At 41.1% G+C, this 27,151-nt stretch overlaps 2 protein-coding genes across 3 annotated transcripts; both read right to left on the bottom strand.

Moving 5' to 3' along the window:
- Positions 1-11,408: 11,408 nt before the first annotated feature.
- LOC121595728 (homeobox protein OTX1-like) lies at positions 11,409-14,468 on the bottom strand (the record flags this gene model as incomplete). Its single annotated transcript, XM_041919917.1, has 1 exon — positions 11,409-14,468. A coding segment is annotated over one exon (1,251 nt), but the record flags the coding sequence as incomplete, so codon positions are not given.
- LOC121596224 (transcription factor SOX-3-like) lies at positions 14,365-26,813 on the bottom strand. 2 transcript variants are annotated; one of them, XM_041920987.1, is made up of 3 exons: positions 26,725-26,813; positions 25,581-25,837; positions 14,365-16,335 (listed from the first exon to the last, which is right to left on the bottom strand). In XM_041920987.1, exons 2-3 carry the CDS (start codon positions 25,751-25,753, stop codon positions 14,469-14,471), a joined length of 2,040 nt encoding a protein of 679 aa, XP_041776921.1. In that variant the 5' UTR covers positions 25,754-25,837; positions 26,725-26,813; the 3' UTR covers positions 14,365-14,468. The 2 variants fall into 2 exon arrangements, with proteins under 2 accessions (XP_041776921.1, XP_041776920.1); XM_041920986.1 differs by having other exon boundaries at positions 25,581-25,908; positions 26,725-26,807.
- Positions 26,814-27,151: the final 338 nt, after the last annotated feature.

Raw genomic sequence — 27,151 nt, 5'->3', positions numbered from 1 at the left:
TCTCGTTCGATTGAATGATTATTTGAGTTTCGGGCACATCAGAAATCAATATCGTCACAGTCACTCGTTGCCGCTTCTAAACTCTACAATCGAGTCCGTATTGATCGTGAATCCGGAACTCAGAAGGAAAGCAAATTATGCGATATGATGAAGAACGAAATATTTCACCACTACCACCATCATCATCATCGTCGTCAACATTGTACCGCCGCCAGCAAGTTGGGCCGATTTGCAGAGCATGAATAATTCCGGACATATTTGTCATATATCGGCAAACGGACGGTCGTTCGAACGGAAATGAATGCTAGTCTGTTATGGCTGGATGAGAAGGGTGAGTTAGTATATGTGTGCATGTATTTGATGCAAGCGTGGTCAGGTTTCTCCACAGCCAATAGCTGACTGTTTGCCAGACACAAAACGCTTACCAGCGGACGGGCGAATGTATGACGATATTTTAAACGGCTGCTCGAATGCGAGCCCCAAGGACGTATCAAAAATTCATACGATGAAGAAAATTTCCAAGATGTCCTCTCTTGCTCGCAATTCTGTGCAATGTTTCGTCTGGGATGGAAAAGTCTTCTGCCACTAGTTTGAATTTTAATCAGCCAATTATGATGCACCGAGCATCTGGGAGGCGTTGGGAAGTGAACAACTGCAGGCGCAGAAGGAAATCCTACCCGCTTCGTCCTTTTCTTGATTATGACACACAATTCGTCTCTCCAGGCACTTCCTGCCCCCGGAAGCGACAGAATCGTTAACGAACGACTGAGCTATTTCATCTTCATACATCGGTAGGCTCAATTTGTTTGCTTTCTGGTGGAAGAGTTTCAACTCGTTTGAAAGGACTAAATAATATCTGTTGTATTGTGCAGCGAACGAGATAGAGTTCTTGGGAAGGGTAAATATTGTACAACAATAGCAATTTCACATGGCACCTTAATAGTATTACACCACAAAGAAACAATCAATATCCAATCAGCGAATGATAAGAAACGTAAAAATATGCGGTTTTACTAAAAGATACTAGGCGTCTCCATTATCAGATTTGGATGAGAAAACTAACTTTTTTATTTCTAGTTATGCCTAATTTTAATGTCATCAAATTAATTAAATTTAAATGCATTTAAGCGAGAAACACGGTATTTTTTTGTGTGCTGCAGCTTTAATATATTTTAATTTCATACATCTCACTGCAAATGAACACATATCGATGTTCTGAGTTATTAAACTCAATTTAGAGCTCATTTCAGGGACCGATCAACCAAGACATCGCAAATTATCAGCTTTGAACACCATCACCACGATACGTTACAGTTTACATGCACTGATTGCCGATACGCTCTCCCTGAATTCATTAACATATGCGTTTGCGTAGTATCACGACCTTCGAATACTTTACACGGTGTGGTTGACAATTCAGAGCACGAATTGAACGGGAATGTTGTATGATGCACAGTACTGTGATCTGAGCCCATATAGAATCCGTGTTACACTTAATAAATAAATAAAAATCTTCAGCTACAAAAGCTGTTGCAATCTTTTGTAAACGAGAATTAAAATATAATGATGCGATTGAATGTGATCAACAAATATATTGGTTTGGTATTTAAATCCTTAAACAAGTTTTTGTTACAAACACATTTTTATAATGATGAAAATGATTATTTGAAACGATTGTTGAAATTCGCTGTCGAACGATTAGTTTATGAGTAAATATTTTTTGAAATTTAACTAATATGAACATGGATTACAATGCAAATAAAACGTACACCACTGTAGTAGAATCTAAATCATAGCATCAACACAAGAATACTTCGAGGGATGTTTGTCTGCTATCGCTTCAAAAAGACGCATACAGTGGTCAACGGCAGCACTATCATATCGTAATACAACGCATAACTTTACCGTAACGGCGTCTCCTACCTTATAGAGCATTTTCGCCAACCGGCCCAGTACTTAATGCGGACACGAAAAACCTCTGCGTCGACCCTATCCGAGTCAACGCTCGAAAATACACACACACACACACACACACACAACCACACACACACACACACACACACACACACACACACACACACACACACACACACACACACACTCCTCTAAGCGTTCACAGATTCGTTCGTTCGCATCGAACCGTACCGAAAATGTGCAAATATGCGCAAGGCTGGCTCCCAAACCAACCGTCCGGCGACCCGGCCGACCGGTTCGAGGGTCATCCGGTTGCACTTATTGCTACACAGTAGAGCAGACCTTCCATTTTGTTTACCAACCACACTCCGTACCATACTCGTACTCCGTTTCTGGTGGGGCTGTTTTCGCCTGACTTGCTACTCACCACCCACCGAACGCGCTACTCCCTTTATGGGCGAAATTTTCACCTACTCGACCGTAAGTGAACATACACACGGGAGAGCAAGAGTAGCGCACACCACCACTATCAATACACAGCGCGACAGACATGTGTTCTACCACTACCGGGGAGCACCGGGACGGTCGAACCATCCTTTTCTCCTCACCCTTCTCTCTTTTTCCTTCCCTTTAACTTAAATTCCATAATTGTGCTCTTGTGCGCAGTAGCAAACATTTCGTATTCAACGAAATCACGTTTTGCATACTGGCTACTCCCTTTCTGCCTTCTCTCCAGTCTCACACCCACATCGTACCCCGCCGATCATGAAACAGTTCACGGGTTCATGGGCTCTACCCTGCTCCCTGATCCCCCCCCCCCCTATCCTCAAAGGCCAAGCAACGCGGCAGCGTCATCATGCAAATGTTGCTCGGTCAGATTTTTGTTTTGCATTTTCCATTTTCCACTTCCTAACAGCACTCAGCCCGCTTCGCTCATCGCCCATTGGCGCCGCATCGATTGCCACTGATTTGCATTCACTGCACGCACTTTGATCTGATTCTTTGGTCAGTTAATTTTACAACCCTCGGCAAGCGAATGGTCCAGGCTGTGTTGGCAATCCGGCTGTGTCCAAGCTGTTTGGTTCGTCCGTTTGACATCTTTGCCCGTCGGATAACGGTATCGGATATGTGTGTTGAAAGAAAAGCAGATTAGTTGAGAGTGTTGTGTTTAAAGGCAAAATATAAAAAAAAAATCTATACAATATCATATGGTAATTATTGTATTGAAAAGTAATTATTGATAATGATATTTCATCCAACAATCAGTTGAAATTGATAATTCTAAAAAAATATTTGAAAATTATAAAGTATCAATAAAGGCGCATATAGAGTTGTGGGTGAATGGTGTTGCAAACTATGCTAGAATTCGTCGTTACCTCCTATGTGAGTATGGAATTTCTAATCTATGTGAGACTCTGTCGCTTTAAAGAACTTTAAAACCAATGCGTAAGCCAATATGCTTTAAACATTCACAACCAAACAACACACCCACAAACACACATTAGCCTTCTGATAACAGTTCTTTGATAAACATTTGTTTTGATTCCTATCATATTCAATACATTTAATATGTACGCACCATCATGTACTGCAACATGAAAACGTTCACACTTTTAAATGTCAATCACATTGTGCGTACATCACGCGGGAATCTCTTTGTGCTCGTTTTCTATTACGATCGACAGTTGATGACATACGATGCCATTTGATTAGAATATGATGTTACAAAATGCAAGGTAAATTAAATAAAGCAGTTGTCCCTGAACGGTTGACAGTAGCAACATCATTGACATTTCTCGAAATGTAAACATTTCTTTCGTCTGACATAAACGCTAGTGAGTGTCAATTAGTGAACAAACTGTAACAGCAGCTTAAAATGTTCTCAGCAGCAACAGAAGCACGAAACAGCGTAGAAACAAAGCGCAGAATATTATGACATTTGATTATTATATGTAGTATCGTGGCAACAGTTCATTAGTACGCCTCACCGCACTGAATCACAATTTCAGCATATTCGTAACGGCAGAGAAAATGGAAACTTTAATCGCAAAAAAAGAACGGATACATATTTTGCCAAGTCAAAAGTCATTATTTGTACTTTCAAAAAGCTTCTGAAAGCAATGTGACATGATGGTACAAAAAAGCACCATGTTCATTATATGAATAAATCGAGAATCAGCGCTGCAGCAACGAATTGCAAACTAGTTTTATAACATTTCACCTGCAGGGACGAAACGAGTTTTTTTTTTAATTCTCTTATCACATGCACACCTGGTGGATGTGTCGAAGTACGTTGAAATAATTACTTTTATAAAACTTTTCAACACAGACTAACAAAGTGAGGTGCTTGGTAAAGCGGTGGATGGTTGGTATGGATTAAGGCTGTTTCTAACTTGTGTGTACAGTCCTTTTCCAGAAAATGAATTCAACACTATATATAGCAAAAACCTGTAACGTTGAAAAGTTAAGTTGTAGCAGAAATGTATGTTACTATTCTATGATGAACGAATGCAGAATAATATCAGTTAACATTATAACTGTTATTTTAATAAAGTATTATGTAAGCTAATGTATTATATGAGCATATTTAGTACAACTGTAGTATTTAAAATCACAAATATCTTATGACAATGTATGAATCTCAGCAAAAAGTTTGAAGGTTTGTATGTAGACTCAAATAGAACTGATGTGTTTCTGGGTTGTCGATCCTGAAAATATTTTTTTAGTACAGTCAACCCAACACTTCAAATTAAAGTTTTCCTTACGGTCAAAACCATCCACTGCTGACATTCAGACAGAAACAAAATATAAAGTTTCACCAGCATTAGGCTTCCCACAAAAACATACAAATCAACAACAAGCAGCACAAAACGAAGGAAACACATGCACGGGAGCAGTAAAAGTCGAACCTCAAAATGAGACATTGTGGCAGTGTCGACTACTGCACTTCACACCATAACTTCCGGAATATGATGGCAAAATTGTGCAAAACGCAAAAAGGCTCTAACACAAGTAATTCACCCAAAGGCGTTCTCCAAGCTTCGTCCTGCGGTTTCGACTTTCGGCCCAGTGTGCCTGCATAGCAGAATCCATGATGTCAGCTAGTTACGTACAACGGGGACCAGCTGTTTGTTGAAGTTATTGGTGAAGGTGAAGCGCAATGCAATTAAAACTTTGCTCCCATCATCATCGTCATCCCGGACGGGTTGAAAGCGACGGTGGTGTGAAAAGCTGAGGAAACTCTGCGGTCCCTGCGGAAGCAACCTTGGCGAACGCAAAGCAAATATTGCTCGGGAGTTTTACTCGGTTCTACCCTACCTTCGCTAAAATCGAGAGGAGTTATTTAGTGTGTGGAGCAATATGCTGGAGGGAATCAATAGATTATTTTCAGTACTATTCAACATGACACACGTTTAGCAGCATACTATCAATTATTTAAAAGGAAACAGCACCTCCATATGAATAATTAGCCTTTCTAGATTAGATTTCTCCACAAAATGAGTTTTTGTTTCATTATATTATATAATATCGAAGAGTAACAGGAGTATCGTTCGTAAAATTAAATATAAATTCAATGTACGACAATTTGGCTCTCAAAACATGCTCAATACTATTGTCTGACTATCTGCGTTACGCATAGTTTAAATAATATTTCAATGTAGCTGCACTTCCAAATCTTGAAGCAAAACACAGCAACACGAATACTATTATAGAATTTCCAGAATATTCTATCCAAGTATAAAGCTACACAACACTCCATGGAATGATAACTAAGAGTGTGAAGTTTCTTCCGTAAAATGAATTCCTTGAAACTTTTCGTTTCGTCGAGAAAACCCAAAGACGCTTTGTCTGTTTCGTGATCATACAGGAACGGAGGATCTGCAACGAAGGGGAAGGACAAAAGGAAAAGGTTGGACAATTTAATTAAATTATGTTCATCTCCACCTTCCATCTCCAGCAGCCTTCCATACCAACTCAGTTGCGGTGCCCGCTCGGCACAAGAGGTGGATTTTTATTACGTTATTCATTCTAATTCCTCCTCCAAGACGAGTCAATCCCACATGCCTGGCTAAATTTCGATGTCGCACCCGGCCATAGCTTCATGAGTTTGACATTGGGGATGAATCGGTCTTGACAAGAAGCTTGTCCATCTTCCAATCAACCTGACAGGGACGTCCGCTTCCAAGATTTGCAGGAGTTATTTGTTTGCCATACATGGCAGTAAGACAACTATATAAAAGTAAAAGAATGAACAAGGTGTAATACTTCGTCGTGTTTAATTCGTCCGTTCATCCAAAATAAATAATTGTATTCTTGTATTCTTGTATTTTATTCTTTTTCCCAGTGATAAACTTTTAAACAAACACTTTTGAAACAAAATTTAATGTAAGAATATAAGAGCATTATTTTGAAAACTTAAGATACCAAAAATGCTTGGTTTGATTTCCTCTCATTCTACAGCGAAATATTATAAAACGTATTATAAAAACTTGCAACCCATACAAAGAGTTACCTTCACGGAAGGACCCGTCATTTGATGGTACTCATTTATCTAATACGACATCTTCAAAGTGGAATTACAAACTTTCTCCAGTTAACCCGTATGTTTGGAAAAATAGGACTGTTACAGGGTAATGACCAGCCAAAGAAAGCATTAATAAAACTGTTAAAAACAAATAATCAATTAATAAAACTGTTAAAAACAAGTAATCAAGAAATAAAAAAAAGATGTAAAAAAACAATTGAACTAAGTTTCATAAAGTGATACATACAAAGCAACTGTATCGCGTCTTAGCAAGTACTAGGTTTTTAACTTTACTCATTTGATTGCTTTATTATAATTTACTACGCCTCATTATGCTCGATGAGTGACATTAAAAAAGTTATTTAAAGATATACTTTGTTTGGACAAACCATTTCTTCTAGGAAATGCTGTAAGAGTCAAAAGTAATGGGGCATTAGGAATGATATTAAGTACAATTCAAATGTTTCACGAAATGTTAACTAATAGTGTTAACATTTTTTTAGAAACCTTTCGTAGTACTTACAGCCACAATTGAACTGCCCATTGGAACTTAAATGCCTAGTTTTCTTCAATTCTGCCATCTTCAGCATGAACACAAGCATGGAAATTTAAAGCCATTCTTAAAGAAAATGGACAGAAAACAGAAACACTTCAGCTCACACCCCCAGCATTTCAACCAAAAGGAAAGAAAACACACGGGACGAAATCTGGGAAAATTTCAGTTCAGCGCATGTGCAGCATTCCACCAACCAACCACCAATCGTGCTTTTTTCTACTGGTAGATCCATACAGGTGGTGCGGTAGTATGTGACAACGAAATTTGCGGTGAGTATAGCTGCAACAAAAAGAATACTCTCATACGTTCTTGGACCAGTTCCAGGAGTTTCCTTCGCGGTATCGAAATTGTTGCGCCATCGAATAGCCGCACCGATAGGATGATTTCTTTTGCAACACTAAGACAAAGTTTTTTTGGCTTAAAATGTGATAAAATTAACAACATTTCTATCATTAAAATTACATATTACAACTCACTTCATGTTTTCCTTACATGAAACGCCAAATATTTTTATCATAAAAAACGTATCTAATTCTAACTAAAATGTTCTAACTGGTATCACTCAACAGTTTAGTATCTAATGAATACTGAACTGTTGAGTGATACCAGCTAGTTAGAGCCACATTTTTCGAATTTCACATTTAGGCCGTCTCCACTTTCTGGCCATGTTTCTCCGTACATTTGTTTTTATTCCTTCTACCAGACAAAAAAAAAGTGTACAGATATTATCATAAGTCACCCAAATTAGTCGCAGCAACAAATTACACCCCTATTAACATCCATCCAACTAAGCGGCTTTTTCTTCGGCCTTTCGGCGTGCATACACATTCGGCACACGAGTCCATTTAACGCCGCTGCTTCACACCAAGCAAACAAAGTAAAATCCTCAGCGTAGCAGTTGCCGCTCGGAGAGGAAATAATGAAAAGAAACGTTTTCAGCCGGTTAAATCGGTGCATTTAAACACTCGCTTTGGATTCTACAAACGGTGATGTTTATTTGGAGATTTTTCTCGCGATGATTTATATAAATAACAATGTTGCACTCAATTCACTCAGAAAATCTTGCTTTGTATCGCACCATTTATCATTTTTAATTTTCTACAAATGAGGAAAAATACCTACGGTATCCGAAAGCTATCCACATACACGCAGGTACAAAGCACTCAAAAGCAAATCAAATCGTGTCTAGCTTAAACTATGCAAAGCACGTGAAACAGAGAGATGAGTTCATTTTGTTGGCGCCCAACAACCCAACTAGCTTCCCTATATTTATTCACCGGTCCACCCCAGGTAAGGCTTTTCCCTTTTGTAACGCACACACACACAAACACACATTTATAAACCCCGATGATTGTGAAAGGGTTATACATACGCAGATTAAACATGATTTTAGTACGCGACAAATTTTGAATACAGATGTGTAACCGAAACAGGTGACATGGTCAACAGCAAGCTAGCAAGCTGGCTAATAGAAATCAGATCCAGACCAGACAACCAGTTCCCATACACGCCCATGCACCAGGCAGAAATGGAGTTAACGAAATGAAGACATTTTCTCCCAAAACGGTACCGCGCGCATCACACCGCTCCTGCACGATTGGGAGCACATTTTATCGACACAATCATCATCAGAAGTCACCCGATCCGGAATCGACGATTTACACTGTCTTTCTTTTACGCTTTTTGTTTCTTCCTCTAATGAAGTGATGACGATCCTCGATCATGCGGCAAAAACGGCATGAAGATTATCGCGTGCACCATCATCGCACGATCGCGACTCATCGACGTGTGTCGATCGGTCGATGAGATGGGGGATAAGGTGTTGCTGCCTTTCTTTCTCCCGTGCAACGCAATACTACCGACATTGCTCCACTTTTCGTGCTTTCTTCCCGCTTGTCGAGGATGTCGGATTCAGGCGGTGGAACGGTGGTTGCCTAACCGAGGGGGAGGGGGAGGGGGACTTCTACATCTCCCGGCCGGGACAGAGAAGCGGTAACGGAAAACAGGACGCACCCTGTCTGCCCCGCTGCCTTTGATTTGATTACGTTTATGGCTCTCGAATGGAAATCAGAACCTGCAATTTCGGAGTTCTTCAGTTCTGGAGGCCCAGATGGGAACATGGAACAACTGGCCGCCCGAACGCTAACTCGATGATTATCATAATTTTTGTTTAATTTTACGAGCGCTTTCTGAGCATCACGAAAAGAGAGAAAAAGCATATATGTATACGTATAAAGCTCCTTAGATCCACAGGCAGCTGATGATTACGATGGTGCGGTCGTCGTTCATAACCAGCGGCGAAGCGAAGCAGTCGACGCTCATTTAAAACGGTTTAACATTAATAAGCAATGCTAACCCAATCTTCACACATTCGCCTGGGCGAAGGTAAACCCAAGTGTATTGGTTAACAAAATGGAACGAACACAAAAAAATAAACGATATAGTTCCTCCAATGGGTACGCGTGTTCCCGCTTTGAATTGGTAACGAAAGTAGATCGGAATTTTACGACAAGTTCCGTTACAAAGTATTTTAACAGGTATGTAAAATTCCCCATTTGTTAGTCTCTTTGCTAAAGATACATCAAATCATGTGTTATTGGGTTCGTCGCTTGGAAAAAAAGTCTCTTTTATGTGCAATCAATAACATACTCATAATGTTTTGTGTTTGTAAAACGAGTAATTTAAGTGTTTTAATATTGCGACACATCTGGATGATATAACAAACAATAAAAACTAAAACAAACGTTCAGTTTACGGTGCATTAACCTACTCTAATTCCATAGCGTTGCTCAAGATGAAGTATTTCCAACTGTACGGGACAAAATCAAGCACACCCTCCTACAAAAAGCAAACACATACCAGGCGTTTAAAACTTTATCTTTTTTTATCAAAGCAATTATTAAGCATAAGCACGTGAAAAACGGTGTTAAATAATCGTTACAAAAAATCTAAAACTACTAGTAGTACCCAGCATTGAAGAGAAGGAAAAAAGTAGGACGTAGGGTAGGAAAAACCTCACACCTCATGATTATTATTATCACCATCAGGCGATCGCTCTCGCACCTGAACGCACAATCATGCTGTTTTCTACAACCGCGACCCCCGATGCCACGACACTGATGATGATGATGGTTGGTTTTGGGTACCGACGGCTTCATTTTCTGTTCCTATTTTCCTGCCGTTGTACGTTCCCAGATGCACTGGAAGCAGCCAATAATTAATTGCTGTCCACGATTCCCAATGTTTACCTGTACACTCTGCCCTGCACCGGCATGTACCAAAAACTGTTGGTCATGATTATTATTAGAGGAAGATTTCAAACTGTGTGGCCTACACACTGCGTTTCATTTACTGCTCAAACATGCTGCTTTGCTCGCATTCTGAGGTACTTGTGTGCGGACACTTTTCACCGTCGGCTGGCGGGCGATTTTCCGCAAATTCCCAGAAGGTGTAGGATGGAAACGGCTGGACCCTGGTTCATCTTTTTCGACGGATAGAAATGTGGATAAGAGGTAGACTTTTCGGCAAAAAATTATTTTGAATGATTTCACAGAAAACGAAAGCATGATGCTGACTTTTTTTGGCCATCAAGTTGTTGCTTTTCAGGTCCCTAAAGGGATGCGGAATCTTTAGGACATGTTTTTTATTTTGTTTTTTGTTTTTTGCTTTTTTCTTTCTCAGCCGCTTACCACCGGTGCGTATTAAGCCGCTGGGTACAGAACGGAGAAGGTGATGGTTAATGCCCTAACCATCAGTCGCATTTTTACCGAACACAGCAGCTGCGAAATTAATATTCGATTCGGTCCACGTTCAGTTCATTTCTTGCACAAATTAAGCACTATTTCACCATCATCCATCAACCAAATTACTCAGAGTATAATAAATTCAGAACACTTGCAAATTAGATGAAGTTTGAAACGCACCACAAACCGATAGAAACAAAGATTGAAAATATGCACCAACAGTCACTATTCTAAGCTGCAGGACGAATTTGGATCATTTCATTCGCCGTGAACTCCTAAACCGCCACCAAATCTCGGATAACTCTGGAACGACACTTAAGAAGGGTACGACACACACTTCAACAACAGGAACTTTTACCGATTATTGATTATTGCTTACCGATTATTATTGAGCGATTGCTTTTTCTATGGCTGAAATGTACACATCAATCAAGACACAAAACGGTGGGAAAAAGTCTTACCATATTTCAACTGCAACTGCAAAAAAGCAATACATCTGTAAATTATGCCTACATAAAACAATAACAAATTCATACGTTCTCAACGATCATACCTCCCATAAAAGCAACATATCTAAGCACAATATAAAATAAAACAGTTTTGTCTAATTTTTCATCCTTTTTAGTAGCATTGTTTTCTGTTAACATTGGAATTTTGCAGATCGTACATGTTTCTTGTTCGGGTTGTTTTGTTTTGTCGTTTCGTTCACAGTATTATTACATTTGTTCCGAATTTGTATACCTGTCTTCTTTCTTCTATGCCTCGCTAATCTGTACTTTGTTTATATTTTGTGTACACATACATCATGTCTAGCGCAGTTTATATTCCGACGGTTTATTTTAGCGATCGTTTCATTTATTATCGGGAACCGGCAGCTATAGAGAAAGATGATGTCGCTCATGTTCAAATTCGCTTTTTTACAGTGCAATATATTTTTATCATTGGTTTGTGTGATTTCTTTTCATCTATTTTATTTATAGTTCATTTGTTGTGTGTATTTTTCAGTACTTCCTTTACAGTTTCTGGTTTTTGCTGCATCTGTACATACAAACTTGACTAACTTTCTTTCTTTTTTGCAACGCCTCCCTCGCATTCACGCACTTCAAACTTGTATTCTAATAATCTCTCCATGAATAAGAAAGGATTCACATCCGAAAAGAGAAACAGTTCTATTTGAGAATTTCAAAAGGTAAATATATTGAAAATATTGTATTACACAGCTAAAATAATGCTCACTTTTGATTTTACTGGGCAATGATGCTTGTGAACAGACGAAACAAATAATTGAAAACAATGGAATATTTGTTAAAGTGAATCATTTCTTTTTCGTTTTAGTTGCCAAAGGTTGCGAAGGAAATTTGCCATCAAGGCGTATGACTGTCCTACTCCCACAAACCAATGATCTATATTCAATGAATTTGAATTCACCGCTTTACTTATTCTGTATAAGCTTTACTATATGAAAATGATAATTATATTGGATACGTAGATACGTAATAAACATTGCTTGCTTGCTTTTTACAGAAATACATTCCCAGCGAGTAAGAGAGGCTTTATAGAACGAACTAAAACGTTACAGTGCTGGGTTCCTAATTTGCTTCTCCATTACAAATAATTCATATCTTCGAGTCCATCTTTTTTAAAGTTATACTAACAGCAGCTCAGGACAAAATAGAGAAACGTAGCCTAACAACTAATACCTATTCACAAGTGTTTGTTTTTTCGTATGTTACATTTCACTTACCCGAACATAAGGTAAGCTTTCGTGTTCAGTTTTGTCTACTCTCACTAACATCATCGATAATTTATCGACAGTAATATTAATATTAGATCTGATTTGCCATAAGATTTCCTCGGTACAGTCTGTACATTATATCCCACATTTAAACAAAAAAATATATATGAAAAGTAAACAAAATAAAGAAAAAATAATAATATCACACATTACACGTAAAAACGTCGTACTTTGCGCGCTCCAATGCTTGTCTATGTTTACGATCGACCCTGCGATCGACGACGAGCTCCTTTCTTCGATTTTTTTTTCTTTGAAAAGTCCCTTTCTTCGTAGCTGGACCGATGGACAACATTTGGACCTCATATTTACGTCGAGATGGAATTAACGTTAATCAACTTGTATCGAGAGTAGTTCGCTTCTGTGCCATCCAACAGGAAGTGATAAAACACGGAGTGCTCTAGTGCATGTATTTTAAAGAGCTCAGCTCAATTCTACAGCAGTAGACAAAACTGATGGATTGCGTTCAATATTTACACGTTTGATTCAATTGTTCAAGAGATTTCTTTGATGCAACAGATTAACTGCTCCCTGAATAATCCTCATCACTAAAATTGCTCATTTTCTTTTCTTTTCAACACTTTTTCCTTTGCTATTTTTCACCATGCGTAGGTTGGATACTAGTTCCATCATCGATAGCTACACCGGAAATCAATAAAAAGCGTTCAATGGTAAAAGCTTCATACCCTACAATGCCGAAATATCCATTGGCAAAGGACGATGATGATGATGGTATGGCGAATCCGGCGGAGGATGCTGTTGAATGTGGTGGTGATGGTTCGAGGCAGCAACAACGGCCGCTGCTGCTGCAGCAGCCGTCCTAGCAGCCATCGAAATAGCCGAAGACGATGAGGCCGGCCGATCATGCGATCGCAGAACACCGATTTCACTACTAATATTCATTGATCTACCCTCAGCAGTTGTTCCGGGTTCATCGCTATCATGCGTCGCCGATAATGCTGTGGGCACCGTTACAGCTTGTACCAACCCTGTCGCACTGTCCACCCCTGCACTAAGACAGTAATTCCCAACAGCACTGCTTGCGGACGTACTTGCCACCGAGAGAAATCCGGTAGAGTCCTCGCGATCGGCACAGTTGGTACCATCACTGACACAATCGACCAAACCACTTCCACTCGTGAAGCCACCAAGCAAAGCAGCAGCAGCAGCCGCATGATGATGATAGTCGTGATGGTGATGATGATGATATAGATGATGATGATGATGATGATGATGAGGAGAGGGTGCCATGTGCATGCCGTGATGATAAGAATGGTGAGCATCATCATCGGGATCTACAGCAAGCAACGATGGTTGCACATCGCTTCCATTGGTTATTGAAAATCCGAGGGCAGGAGTTACGGCGCTGATTAGTGCCACATGGGAATGAGGAGACGAGGACATAAGTCCACTAGCTCCATGGCCAGCACCACCAAGCGAAGCGGAGGCAGTAGATGCATTTGATGTAGCAGTTCCCGCGAGGATCATGTTGCTACAATTATTGCCATTACCAATAACTGTAGCCGACGACGATGTGCCTGAGTGGTGTCGGTATGCGGATAATGGAGATGCACATAGTGACGGCAATCGGTCAAAGGAATGTTGATGAAGGTTACTGCTGCTGGTGAAAATTGAACCACCTGAAACGGCGGCTACCGCAGCAACCGATTCCTCCGTTGGAGAGGCAGCACTACCTCCATGATGGTCGACGGAATTACCTCCTGCTAGTGCAGCGGCAGTACTGCTGTCATTACTATTGTTCCTGGAGTTGCAGGGTGGCGTTGCTGCAGCAACTGTCGCAGTCGCATGATGGTTGGTGGACGCCGTCGAAGTGACCGAAGCGGATGGCGATGTTGATACCAGTGCTTTCGACACACGAAGCTGTTGCTGTTGGTGATGATGGTGCACCAAGAGGTCCGTCGCGGTTGCAGCCAACTCTCACATGTGTGAGATCGGTGCCATAGATCGCAGAACCTGCTGCTGTTGCTGTTGCTGTTGCTGAACTTGCTGGTGCTGCTGAAGGTGCTGATGCTGCGATTGAAGATCGGGCGACACACTGCTATTATGCTGATGGTAGTGTTGCATTAGATGATTGCGATGATGTTGCTGCAAATCTGAACCACCCGTCTGCTGCATATCCGGAACGTGGTACATGTTGATCAAATGACTCAAATCGGCTGCCGTCGATTGCTGCTGATGGCCTCCGCCAACTATATATTCTCGCTTCATGGTTAAGTTATTGTTGGTGGCTGACGCGATCGGACTGGGTGACACTGGTTCCGATTTCACACTCGAATCACTGGGACTGTGGCTTTGGCAGGACAACGCACTTCCGGGCTGGTGGTTTAGTCCGTACGGGGATCCGGGCTGCTGCTGGATTGTCGTACTGTACGGCGAACCGGGCTGCTGCAGTCCACCTCCACTACCACCGTAGGGAGAAGTTTGACCACCAGATACGGTACCTCCTCCGCCTCCACCGCTTCCTCCACCGTACATTCCACCGTAACCGGCGTTCATGTAACTGTTCAGGGACCCAGCCGTAGTGCCGGAAGCTGCTGCCGCAGCCGCCATCTGCCCCATTTCGTACCGGTGGTGGTGATGGTAATTGCTCATGTAGTGCTGCTGAGACTGGTAAGCTGCCGCCGATGACGGATCGTGCATCATCGTGTATCCATTTGGCATATAGCCATTTGGAGGCATCTGGTGGTACATATCACGATTAGCTGCGGCTGCTGCCGCCGCAGCCGCTGCTGCTGCCGCCTGCTGCGCGGCCAATGTGGTCGACGATCCACTTCCACGCATCCCGCTGCCCTCGTTCGTTTGTCCAGCGCCCAGCAACGAGCCCACACCAAGCGGATACTTTTCCTTGGCTTTCGTCAACGTCTTCGTCTTCCGGCGCGGCCGGTACTTGTAGTCCGGATGCTCTTTCATGTGTACCGCACGGAGCCGCTTCGCCTCGTCGATAAATGGGCGCTTTTCTGTCTCGGACAGGTCTTTCCATTGCGCCCCAAGTCGCTTTGAGATCTCCGAGTTGTGCATCTTCGGGTTGTCGGAGGCCATCTTTCGCCGTTGACCTCGGGACCAAACCATGAATGCGTTCATGGGTCGCTTTACACGATCCGCGTTTTGCTGCGCCGCTTTACTCGTGTTGTTGTTGTTGTGATTCACACCCAACAGTCCACCGGTACCGTGATGATGGTGATGGTGGCCACCGCCACCGCCAGCCGTAATGTGATGCTGACCAGTAGTAGTCATTCCCGTCGGCGAACTGTGCTGCGAATGTCCTTGCCCTGAGACGAGACCGGTTGGACTCAGACCGGACACCGGCTGTTGCAGGGGGCTTCCGTAGCCACTGCTGTTGTTGTTGTTACTGCTGCTGCTGCTGTTGTTGCTGCTCAAACCGTGGCTCATATGGTGTTGCTGATGTCCACCACCTCCACCCCCGAGCAGGTGATGTTGCTGTGCGGCAGACGTCTGATGAGAAGAAAGCTGCGACAGACCGGTGTTCATCATGCTTAGCGATCCCAGCGCCCCATACGGCGAGGTACTGTGGCCATGCAGAGACGATGGGTGATGCGGGGGCATTGTGGCATGTAGAATGCCACCCCCTTTCATATCAGATTCCATGGTCAACATGTTAGTTTGCTGGTCGTTGTCGTCGTCGTCGTTGTAGTCGCCGCCGCCGCAGCCGTTGTCGTTGTCGCCGTCGTCGTCGTTGTAATTCTCCACAACAGTGGCAGTGCCACCAGAGGTGCTTGCAGCCGCCTGTCCCGTTTCACTAACGTGGTTGAAGAGTCCACTGTGTCTGTAGACGAACAGTTTCAAAATATATCGCGAATTATATTATAATACTCCAGGCTCATTAAAAATCCAACACCGAAAAGTAACACATTCACACACAAACATGAGATCAATTACAAAAAGCGCGAGCCACGTACTAGCAGAACAGACATTGTGCTCTTTTACAATGCTCCTATTGTTTTGATAACACACGGCATTCATCAACACATTTTCGATCGATTATACAATACAAGCACTATCTTTCAGTTATAGACATCACCTTATAAGCAGGCAATTTACCCTTTAGCGCATGCACTGGAGTCAAACATCCTTTTAAGCAGACATCCAATGCATCCTCGAACTACGGATATTGGATTTGCTAACGCAGACACTATTCAGTATCTTTCCCAGCAAAGGAGTAAACTCTCTAAAGCTCTTCAATCACTTAAACATTTCACCGTTTGCACTCGCTCAACTTAAGCCTTCAGGAATGCCAAATTCCAGACTGCATCAGAAGCAGTAACCGACCATACACTCACACACATACATACATTTAAATACACACTAGGCACGGGAAGAGGTTGTACTTGTTATTCGTGGGGATTGCCTTGGATGATTACAATAATTATTGAATTAATAATTTGTGTTTACAGGATTCGGTATAAACGTGTATGAATCCCTTCCTGTTTCTTGTGTCTTGGTCTTCATCGCACCACTAGAATTGACGCATAAACTGACACATTCGCCACAAGGTTATGAAATTCCAGACAACAACAGTTCACTGATTGCACTGATTACTCTCTGCACTGAGGCGCACTGGATGCATCACCTCAATGAGCTTAATGTTTACGATGATCACGTCCACACGGCATTTGTTAGTCTTCCAAAAACTCGAGTGATGCTTTTTCAACGAATCAAATTTCGTCTTAGCATTAACTCATGATCCACTTTTACACACGGCTCACTGAGAAGCCAACAACATCAGTGCCTTTCTCTATGCCTTAAGCGATAAATAACACGCGGGCTAAAGTGTTGCAGCTCTGACCCTTTAGCAAAAATACATCAATATACCGCCGCGGAATCAGTAACGTGCGGAGCGGACGCGATGCCTAACCACCGGGGACCGAAACGCGAGAGAATTACGACACACTTGCGAACGCAGCACCTTTCCGTTTTACTATGAGGGCTCGTTCGTGGCGAAGCTTGTACCGAACCCCGAACGTTTTCAAAAATCGTAGCAAAAGCGTGTGCTTCTGTGGTCGTTTCTCCCGGCACAACCCAACCAACCGAGGAGTGCTGTCACGCTAGAACCCACACATTCAAACTCACGGAACGGAACCGGGCCGAACACATCTATCCACACACAGAGAAGACACGGGGAAGGTAGCGCGCGACAGGCCAGCCAGGTCACAAGGGTTCTTCAGGTTGCGAGTAGGATAAGCCTCCGTACTATTGGAGTATGTTGCTGCGTACTCTGCATCACGTTCGGTGTGATGCGGATGAGCGGAGAAGAGCGAGCGGAGCACCGAACCGAGAGCATCGGGTCTGTCCGAGTGCCGTGTAACCCGTGCAGGTATCCCCTCCAACAATTCTAGGGACGATACGGGACCAATCAGAGTGAGAGATCTTCGGCGGCCTACAACGCTACCCCCACCAACACACTCTTAACAGAGCGCGATGCTCTCACAGCATAAATATGAATCTGCTGAGAGTGTGCGTAAAGTTGTGAGAAGTAGCATAATCATCACACCACCAAACCTCTCGGTCTCGCTAAGGGTGCGCACTGGCAAGACAGCTGCACGAATCGGCACAGGTAAGTTCCGACAAAGCGTCAGGGTATCATTTGCTCTCGCTTCCACTCACTGCTGACCGCGACCCGACCCAAGCCATGCCAGACAATCTGGCTGCAACGGGGTAGCGCAGTATACCGCTCTGCCTGGAAAGCAAACACGCGCTCATACTATGAACAAAAAAAAACGACCAGCTTTGGCAAGAGGCGTGGCTACATGCAGCAAGACATGTTTTATGGTACGTTAGGGGTTGCAAACAACGTTGCCAAGTTTTACACCCTTAGCAATGATGTTGCTATAAAAATCAGCGACTGAGATGACAACGTTATGCAAACATGGCGGTGCGAATGAAACAGTGCACCGTAAACTCACTTTCACAATTGCGTTACGCAGGATCTTTGGCTGTGCTGTGTGCTATAAAATAGCATCATTCATTCGAGCGCAGACCATACCAATCCACCATTCATCATACCTTTTCTGTTCCACACATTCGATGTCCTTGGCTCGACGTACAGCAGAGTTTTGGTGATAGAAACATTTTACCGCAATCTTCTAGCGTGCAGCGGGACAATATTTTGAGAGCGTATCGCACATGTACGCAAAAGGCATATACTTTATGCCGTAGTGTTCCAGTTGAACATCACCGACGGTGTTGTATTGATCGATCGAGAGGAATTTTCCAATCGTTTCCAAAACGCCACATTCCTTTTGCTTCCCCTCGATCACTCTCTTCGCCTTATCTTCGCCTTTAGAGCGTAACAGAAACCCTCTGGTTCGTTCATTGATTTCTTATTCCTTACATAAAAAACAACACAAGAGGATTTGATGATAGGTTTGAACTTGCATTGAAGAGGCGAAAAAAAAACAAGACCACGCAGAGCAACCTTAGTAGGGAGTGGAAATAAAAATCAATCTACTTATTGCAACACAACATTTCCACGTTTTTTTCCACGATTACGATGAGCGCGTAGCGACGATGATGATGAAATGAAGATAACAATATAAATAATAGTAATAACAATAACAATGATAATATGAATCATTCATAGACAATATTATCTTTTATTCGCTAAGTAATCGTTCATTCAATTGCTTTTTTCCATACATTGCACTCAAAAACGAGATATTAAAAATATTATTAATATTCTTTTTTAAAAAACAATGAATGTCATTATATTTTACATCACACTAAGGTATCCCTTAATGTAGAAAAAATAAAAATAAATTGCTATTTAACAAGAGTAGCATGTAAATTCCAATATTTAAACCGATGACCGTCTATGGACGGTGGATGTATGACGTCACACATTACAATAACGAATTGACAATAACATCAAAACTTGAATAGGGCTTCAACAAAGACACACCAACGTATCCTATTGCGTGCGTTATCCTGCAACAACTGTCTGCATGGTACAACTATAACAAACCGTAAAATGCGACAACTAAACAGGGGCCGCCACGATGAGATGATGGTGTGTTTGCAAACCGGAGCACTGCAAGCAGTGCAACTGATCATGTAATCCTGTTTACCCAAATACCCACCCATCCAAAATAGAAAGAAGCGGGAAGAGAGGCAAAGGATCTCGTGCAATAGAAGTAAAAAGATCGAATGTGACGGAGCGAGTAGTGTAGTGCCGACAACAGTAGCGAAGTGAAGTATGGCTTCGCTCTGTACAAGCAAATAAACACTTCTTACGTCCCCTTCGCTCGTGGTCGGACCACGTACGTACTACACAGCGGAGCGGAGTTCGGTGTTTATTGTTGATTGTGTACCCGAAAATGTCCTTCTATAGGAGGATGAATGGAGAATCAACAGGCGCACATATGAAACAAAGCAGCAGACAAAACACTTTCACTCAACTTCTCCTTAGTGACACTACAGCTTCTGTCTCCAGAAGCACTACAAAGCCCGTGAAGGTTGACACTGTCTTTAACTCGTCTGCAGTTGTATCTGTTGCAAAAATACAAATTCGGTATTCAATCGCATGTGAGTGTTGTTTACTTTATTTTAGGAAAGTCTTTCTACCATCGCCACAGGTTTGTATGATTTAAACCACTATCGCTTAATCTTTTTGGTAGCTATTGTGGTTAGTTTTGAATCTGGCTCTCATAGCAATAATGAAAATTAGCACAAAACTAGCTTGTGTTGTTTAACAATGAATTATCATTGTGCCCCTTCGCTTTGTACACGATTAGAATCACGTAATTATCAATCATCTACTTCACTGCTTCAAATACATTTCTATAAAGCACTAGAAATATGTTTATATCTCGCTTCCTTCTTTTATGTAAGTTACCTTATGCCCTACAGAAAGAGCAAAGAGACGGGTCTGTGTATAAGGACAACTCAAAAAAAAACAATACAGAAAGAAACCTTGTACTCTTTTGGTGGATATAGAAACACCATCTCACGTGTTTTCTCCGGCCTAGGGTGTAGCTTAATAATGCAATAATGCATGTATGGCAGGAAAATGTTAGCATGTTAATCCTCTTTCCAAACGGATATCAACACTGATAATTGAACGACACAATGTTTGCAGTGATCCACTAACCTAGAAAGGATAGAATATTTACAATTTAAAAAAAATGTTAATCGTACCACGTACCACTATAAATACTATAAAAACACAGTTTCTATTCCTCTAAACGACATACCTTTTTCATACAGATTCCTCGCGTTATTTTTCGTGTATCGATGGATAGGTAAAATATAAGAATTGTTTATAACTTAAGGGGTCACTCTAACGAAAAATATACATAACAATAAGTAGCGTTAAGCAGTAAGTAATAAGAAATATTACAGTTACAAACATAAATATTTGATAGATGTGAAAAGAGATCGAAATACAGGCGTCCCCCGAGTTACGACCCCCTCGAGTTACGACGATTCGCAGATACGACGATTTTAATTTTGACAGTGAAAAGTTGTCATCGAGCAGAAATTGATGTATATTTTTGAATTTCTGAGCCGTTACACACAAATTTCCAAAAACTCCACAACTACCCGATATTGAATATCTATATTGTGTAAACGACTTTTTGTGTCAAATTAATACATAATCGAACATTGTTTCAAATAAAAAATACGATATCATAGATTTCGACTCTTCAACTTCGGTTATAAACTTTACATAGACAGATATTCGACATACGACTTTTTCGACTTACGCCTTGCGTTGGGATTTTTTTTCGGTCCCAAATACAGTCGTATCTCGGGGGACACCTGTAGTAAATTTTGTATCTCGGTACCTGTTTATTGATCTTGTAAACGCTAAGTAAAAAAAGCTAATACTAATTCGGTAAGCGCAAAGGCTAATAACAAAAATAGCTGGTCTCGTGGTACATTCGTCAACTCGTACGACTTAACAACATGCCCGTCATAGGTTCAAGCCCCAAATGGACCATGTCGCCATACGTAGGACTGTGACTATCCTGCTGTAATCCATAAGTCACTGAAAGCCAACCCCACAAGTGGTACAGGTAGGCCTTGACCGACAACGGTTGTTGAGCCAAAGAAGAAGAAGAAAGGCTAATAATTAGTTTAAGGCCTGATACTAATTTTAGTTGATGATCGCTATTACATCAAACATTGTAAAATGAGAAGACACGTTCAAATAAATCTGATAATAATATATCATAATAAATATTATGTACATTCAAATTACAATCATTGGACTAAGCACCAAAGCAAAGCTCATTGAAAAATTGTTTTTCAACTAAGAACAATACACACAAAATACCACACGTATAAACCTTCAGTGCTATATGATATGGTGCGTTATATGTCCTGCCGTACGGTGAATTCTCACGCCCATCTCATACGCACATTAATAAAACTAACTGCATGTTTGTTCAACTTGAGGACAAAGCAATATTTGTAGCTGCCCACGAGCGAACACCCTCCTCTTTAGTACTCAATCTTTCTGAAGCTCGTTCGACGCGTTCCCTAATCGGCCCTCTCCTCCTTTAAGCCACGCTAACTAGCTATTAGTGCCAAACCCGGAACGAACCACCACCGACATTTTCCCCTTTTCTTCTTCCAATCTTTTCCAATACTCCAAACGTCCCCATTAGTCACTACTTAAAAAAAAGGGAACCTCTGCTCACTCCGGTAGCTTTTCGCTGTTACAAGCTTACCTTTACCGAAACAAATCATTATAAAATAGACCTCCGGCAAACAAACGCAAGCCACTGGACTTTAACAGATGTACCACAAAGAAACAACGCTATGGGTAAGGGGGAGTAGTGGTAGACTGGCAAACCGGGAACCCTGCCAAGAAAAAAAAATTAACCATAGTCATTAACCGAACCGACCATTACCGGCGGGCGCAGTGCAGCCACGACGTTGACGATGGCTTCAAGCCACAAGTAAACCGTAAACGTTTCTTTAGATGGTTTTGTTTTTTAGTTCGTCCTTCATTTTTCTTTCTACCATCAAATGCCTGCCTGAGCTTTCAGTCAGTTGCTCTCCATACCCTTATGATTTTGTTTTTTTATTCCTCTCCTGATACCTTCTTCCTCACCACTGGTACAATGTCTTTATAAAATAAAGAAAGCTCGTTGTAATGAAAATGAAAAAAGAGCTAGTGAATAAAATAAAAGAAGCGAAACACCGAAAACTTCTCAGCTGAAAGCGTCTTGTACCAGATATTAAAGGAAGAAACCGCTTTGGAGCAGCATAGCATCGTAACACTGCCGGTAGCATAATTTTCATAACAAGAGCAAAACCAAAGATTTGAGACGTAAAGGAATGAGAGCTAAAAAAACAATAAGAAATAAATATAAAAATGATGAAGAAAATAATCCATCCACCATCCATCCAAGACTAAGAGCCCATGCGCAAAAAGTTAAATAGGAAGGTGTGTTGAGTAAAAACAAAACCATACATGTGGACAGCGCAGTTAAGAACGAAATGGTTAGCCCACACGACTAAACGTCTGCTGCAAGACAAACTTAGGTTACGGATTGGACGAAAAGCTCACGGTGTACACCTGGCAGGGCAGATATTGTAATGAATCTTAATCTGTTTGGTTCGAATGAAGAAATGAAAAGTATTGGTAATTAGCAAAAGTAATTAACGGAAAAGGATTTTGGACACAAGAAAATGGTAAACTTTTCAATCTCCGGTAAAAAGAATCTTCGATCCGACTATTCAATGATTAAATTGATAACATTTTGTGGTTCTGCTTGATGACCACTACGAGTAGGATAAAATTAGTTGTTATAAGAAGAAAAAAAACTCCCGTAAGAATAATTAATCAACTATTCTACGTACAATTGTAGCACTACTGCACAGCGCTGATGTATGAAGAGAGCGATGAAAAATTGCTTTGACTTTTTTCCCTCTCGCTTACCATGCGAACTTCTTCAGAGACCCATACGTCTCATGCTAACCCGTCCACACTGTGGGCTTTCTAATAGGTCAGTAAAAAACATCTTTTTTCTTTGTTAGCGAGGTAAAATAAGTACGGGCCTTAGGGTAGCCAAGTAGTACCACCGCCTTCCCATACGGAAGAGAAGAAGGATGTTGGAACCTTCGAAGCAAGAATGAAAAATTATCATGTTCGGTTAATTAAGCTGATTGATTAATTAGTATTTTAAATTGCTTCCACGTTTCCAACGGCACCAAGCTTCTAAAGCAAGCAACATGTTCTCATGCTTTGAGCTCTTTCTTCTCTTGCCACAAACGGTGAAAGGTTAATATTGCAAAGAGCTTTCAGTTGAATGCCCGGCTAAGGATAGCAAAACCTTACTCCATTAGCACATGATTATGAGAAAAATTAACTAACATCATGCACACAAACATACATAGGCCACTAGAGTATGCCTTGGTGACGTCTAAACGTTAATAAATGACCACACCTTTCGTACCGATAAAAGACAAGTGGCGGGATCGATTTCTACCTCTCAAATGAACATAAAAAAACGTTCTTTCTAAGCACACTATTACAGTGATAAAGCTTGTATTATTGACATTCTTTTTGAAAAATTCTAGTCAGTATGAAGTTCAAGGTTATCCATTAATTATCATCTTTCATTTGTCCTCGTTGATTTGATGTAACAAGATTTAATCCCTTCTTCTTCGTATTGTTTAAACATGCTATATGTTATAAGTATGAGTAAACCCCGGTTCATCATAGGATTATACGGCAATTAAAAATAACAACTCGTCCTCCCAATATGCTTTCTTAGAAAGTGCAATAAATCAGTGAATATATATTGAGTTCAACCATTGAAATTCATTTAACAGCCGAATTTCGCGCAAATATGAACAGTATATACCGTAAGGAGCAAAACGTCCTTTTAACCGATTTCACCTTCCTTATGACTGTGAGAGCTCACCGTTATTTTATATTTCCAGCACTTTGCAGTTTAATAATCAATACCAATACAATACTATTGATGTTCAAATATTGCATAGCAAAGGAACGCCTAGAAAGCACCACGCCCTTTACTATGCATTACAAAATTGAAGCAAACCCCGTTTTGCTTGTCTCAAACAACAGCACAATTTTCATACAATAACACTAACCTACTCTTGTGTGGCTTAGTTCTTTTGAATGGCAAAGGTCGTATGTTTTGCGGCAAAAACCCACAAGAGCAAATGAAATGCATACAACTTTGTTATTGTTTTGTTTCGTTTCACACATGCGGAACACAACGCTCTCCTATCGTCGTGCTGCCAATACACGGAAACGGTGGCACGTTTCTTTACATACTGCTTGCTTTAGCATTGATTTTATGCTGGCAAATTGCTAACCGTAAAGATGGCTGGCTCGAGTATCCAGACCCATTCACCCACAATAACACAACAGAAAGACCCAGAATTCATTCATCGAAAGGCTGGTGTAATCCGCCAGTGTCCGATCTAAAGCTTTTTGTTCCGCAGGTGTGATAGTCATTCAAAGCCGTGTTTATAGGTTCAATGTTCCGAAGGGGGCCTCAGGTTCATCCATTCATTCATACAGGCGGCCATTCTCTGACGGATGGCAGTCATAGAAGGGCACCGCCATCTACCAGTGGTGTAATGTTTGCGCATTTCAAAAACGGCTCATCATCGACAACGTTCGCGGCAGATCATCATCACCAGCAGCAGCAGTAGCTCTAACTTTACAAGAGCAATTGAAGAGTCCCTCCTCCTCGCCATTCTTTTTCCATTCCTCACCCTTTGCCGAATGTTCGCATTCATTGGTAAAATCCATTCGGCATGCCAATGATCGATAAAGTCAACAAATCGACTTGTGTTGCCTAGTAATAGTACTGTCACAGGCGCTCAGACTACTCGTGATTCCTTGTTTTCCGGGCGTGGGACGATTTGATACTCAAGTATAGAACACGTGAGGATTGAAATGAGCAGCATGAGCAGAGCAAATGTTACATCTGTTTGACACATATTTCCCACAATGGCAAGCAACAATAAACACAGTTTGTAATGTGCTTTAGTCCAGCTAATTTATCGATTATTGAGTCTACATACCTTAACAGGGCCAACTTTTGAAGCAAGATATTGGAGAAAAATGCGTTATCGTTGCTAAAGATGTTGTTTTCAGCGACGCTAGCCATCGTAGTAGTTATGGGTGACAATGCAGGCTGCTGAAGCTGATAGCGCAGCACCGTTTCCAGAACATCCTCGTCTTCTGATTCAAACATCTTCCTCTCTTGGGCTGCTTACAGGCTGCCTAGTATTCTACGGAACAAGCTTCGGTCGAAACCAGGGATGTATTTTAGTGAAAACTATAAAAATATTGTTTTGGTCAGAAGATGTACACTATACGTGGCCAAAAAAAAATGGAATAATCCAAGACCTAAAAAGGAGAAAAGGAATAGATAGGGTATAAAAAGGGTATAATGTAGCAAATATTGTTATCACGTATTTGGTATAAACATAATTTTCCATTTTATATACAAACTCAGAAAATAAAATACGAATTCGAATATAAATATTTTCTTTATAGATGGATGTGCACGTGCTTTTTAAATGACTTTACGAATTACAATATTACGTACAAGAAGATGGTAAATCAAAGTAATGTTTTTAATATACATACATCAAACTCACACTTTAATATGGTTCGAACAAGATGCTGAAGTTTAAGGATTATTAGTTTAAAAAAAGTCATTTTCTTCCTCAAAAGAAAGTTCTAAAAATATCTTCGTCTTCCCTTTCGGATCTGGATGAAATTTTGCCATAGCTGGTATTGTGCCATGCTGGATTGTGCCGTCACTTCTACAATCAGACCCGGCCTCGCGCTAATGAATGACTTTGAATGTGTATCAGACTGGGAAAAATGTTACGTAATCATAACGCATTCCATGCAGTTTTAATTTCAACAACAACATTGACTACAATCGTTCATAACGCCAATCGATTCATGGTATGGAGTTGTATAAAGTTGTATACATAATTACGAATAAAGTGCACATGGTAAAAAATATATAACCTACAATTATGCCATGAACGTAATTGCGTGGTAAGCAGCACTCCACGCAAAAGAAAAACTATCAAACTAGGCACATTAATCCCTTGCATTAGTTTGTCTTAGAGGAAACCGATTTAAATGCACACTTTAATATTGTTTTCGGTATTAAATATGGCCAGGCAATTCAGAACGCATGCTTACCTGCTTCAATCAATCCGCTCTTAACAAAAGAAACTTGACCTTTCTTCAATCCTTCCGAAACAATGTGGCACTTCCTGCTAAAACTGTTCTGTGTTTGCTTTGATTGACACTTCTTTGCTCGGCATCGCATGGTGGCCAACAGAACCCGCACCTTGATTGACCAAGATCAATACATGCAGGTGTTTGGGAAGTTTGACTATCGTAAAATAACGAAAATAAAAACTTCCCAACAATGTTAAGTGTGATTTTTAAGTACTTTATTCCCTTTTGAAATTTTGTTTTCATTTTAGGACAGTAGCGAAGGAATCACATGTGTTAAAAACCAAACAAAAAATCGGTGCCATCGATCTCTCCGTTGGAGGTCACTGTAGCTGTCAGTTGCGAATGCGCTTTGTGATGATAACAAACGGCTTTTGTTTTCAATACG

The sequence above is a fragment of the Anopheles merus genome, chromosome 3R (assembly GCF_017562075.2).
Source record: "Anopheles merus strain MAF chromosome 3R, AmerM5.1, whole genome shotgun sequence".
Lineage (NCBI taxonomy): Eukaryota > Metazoa > Arthropoda > Insecta > Diptera > Culicidae > Anopheles > Anopheles merus.
The sequence above is the reverse complement of the archived record's forward strand: the minus strand, read 5'-3'. Positions and strand labels throughout refer to the sequence as shown.

What these genes read in the sequence shown, in the direction of transcription:
- LOC121596224 (XM_041920987.1), bottom strand. Translation starts at nt 25,753, where the DNA reads ATGTTTGAATCAGAAGACGAGGATGTTCTGGAAACGGTGCTGCGCTAT. An exon ending in CAAAAGTTGGCCCTGTTAAG is followed by an intron (nt 16,336 to 25,580) that starts GTATGTAGACTC and finishes GTTCGTCTACAG; the next exon opens with ACACAGTGGACTCTTCAACC.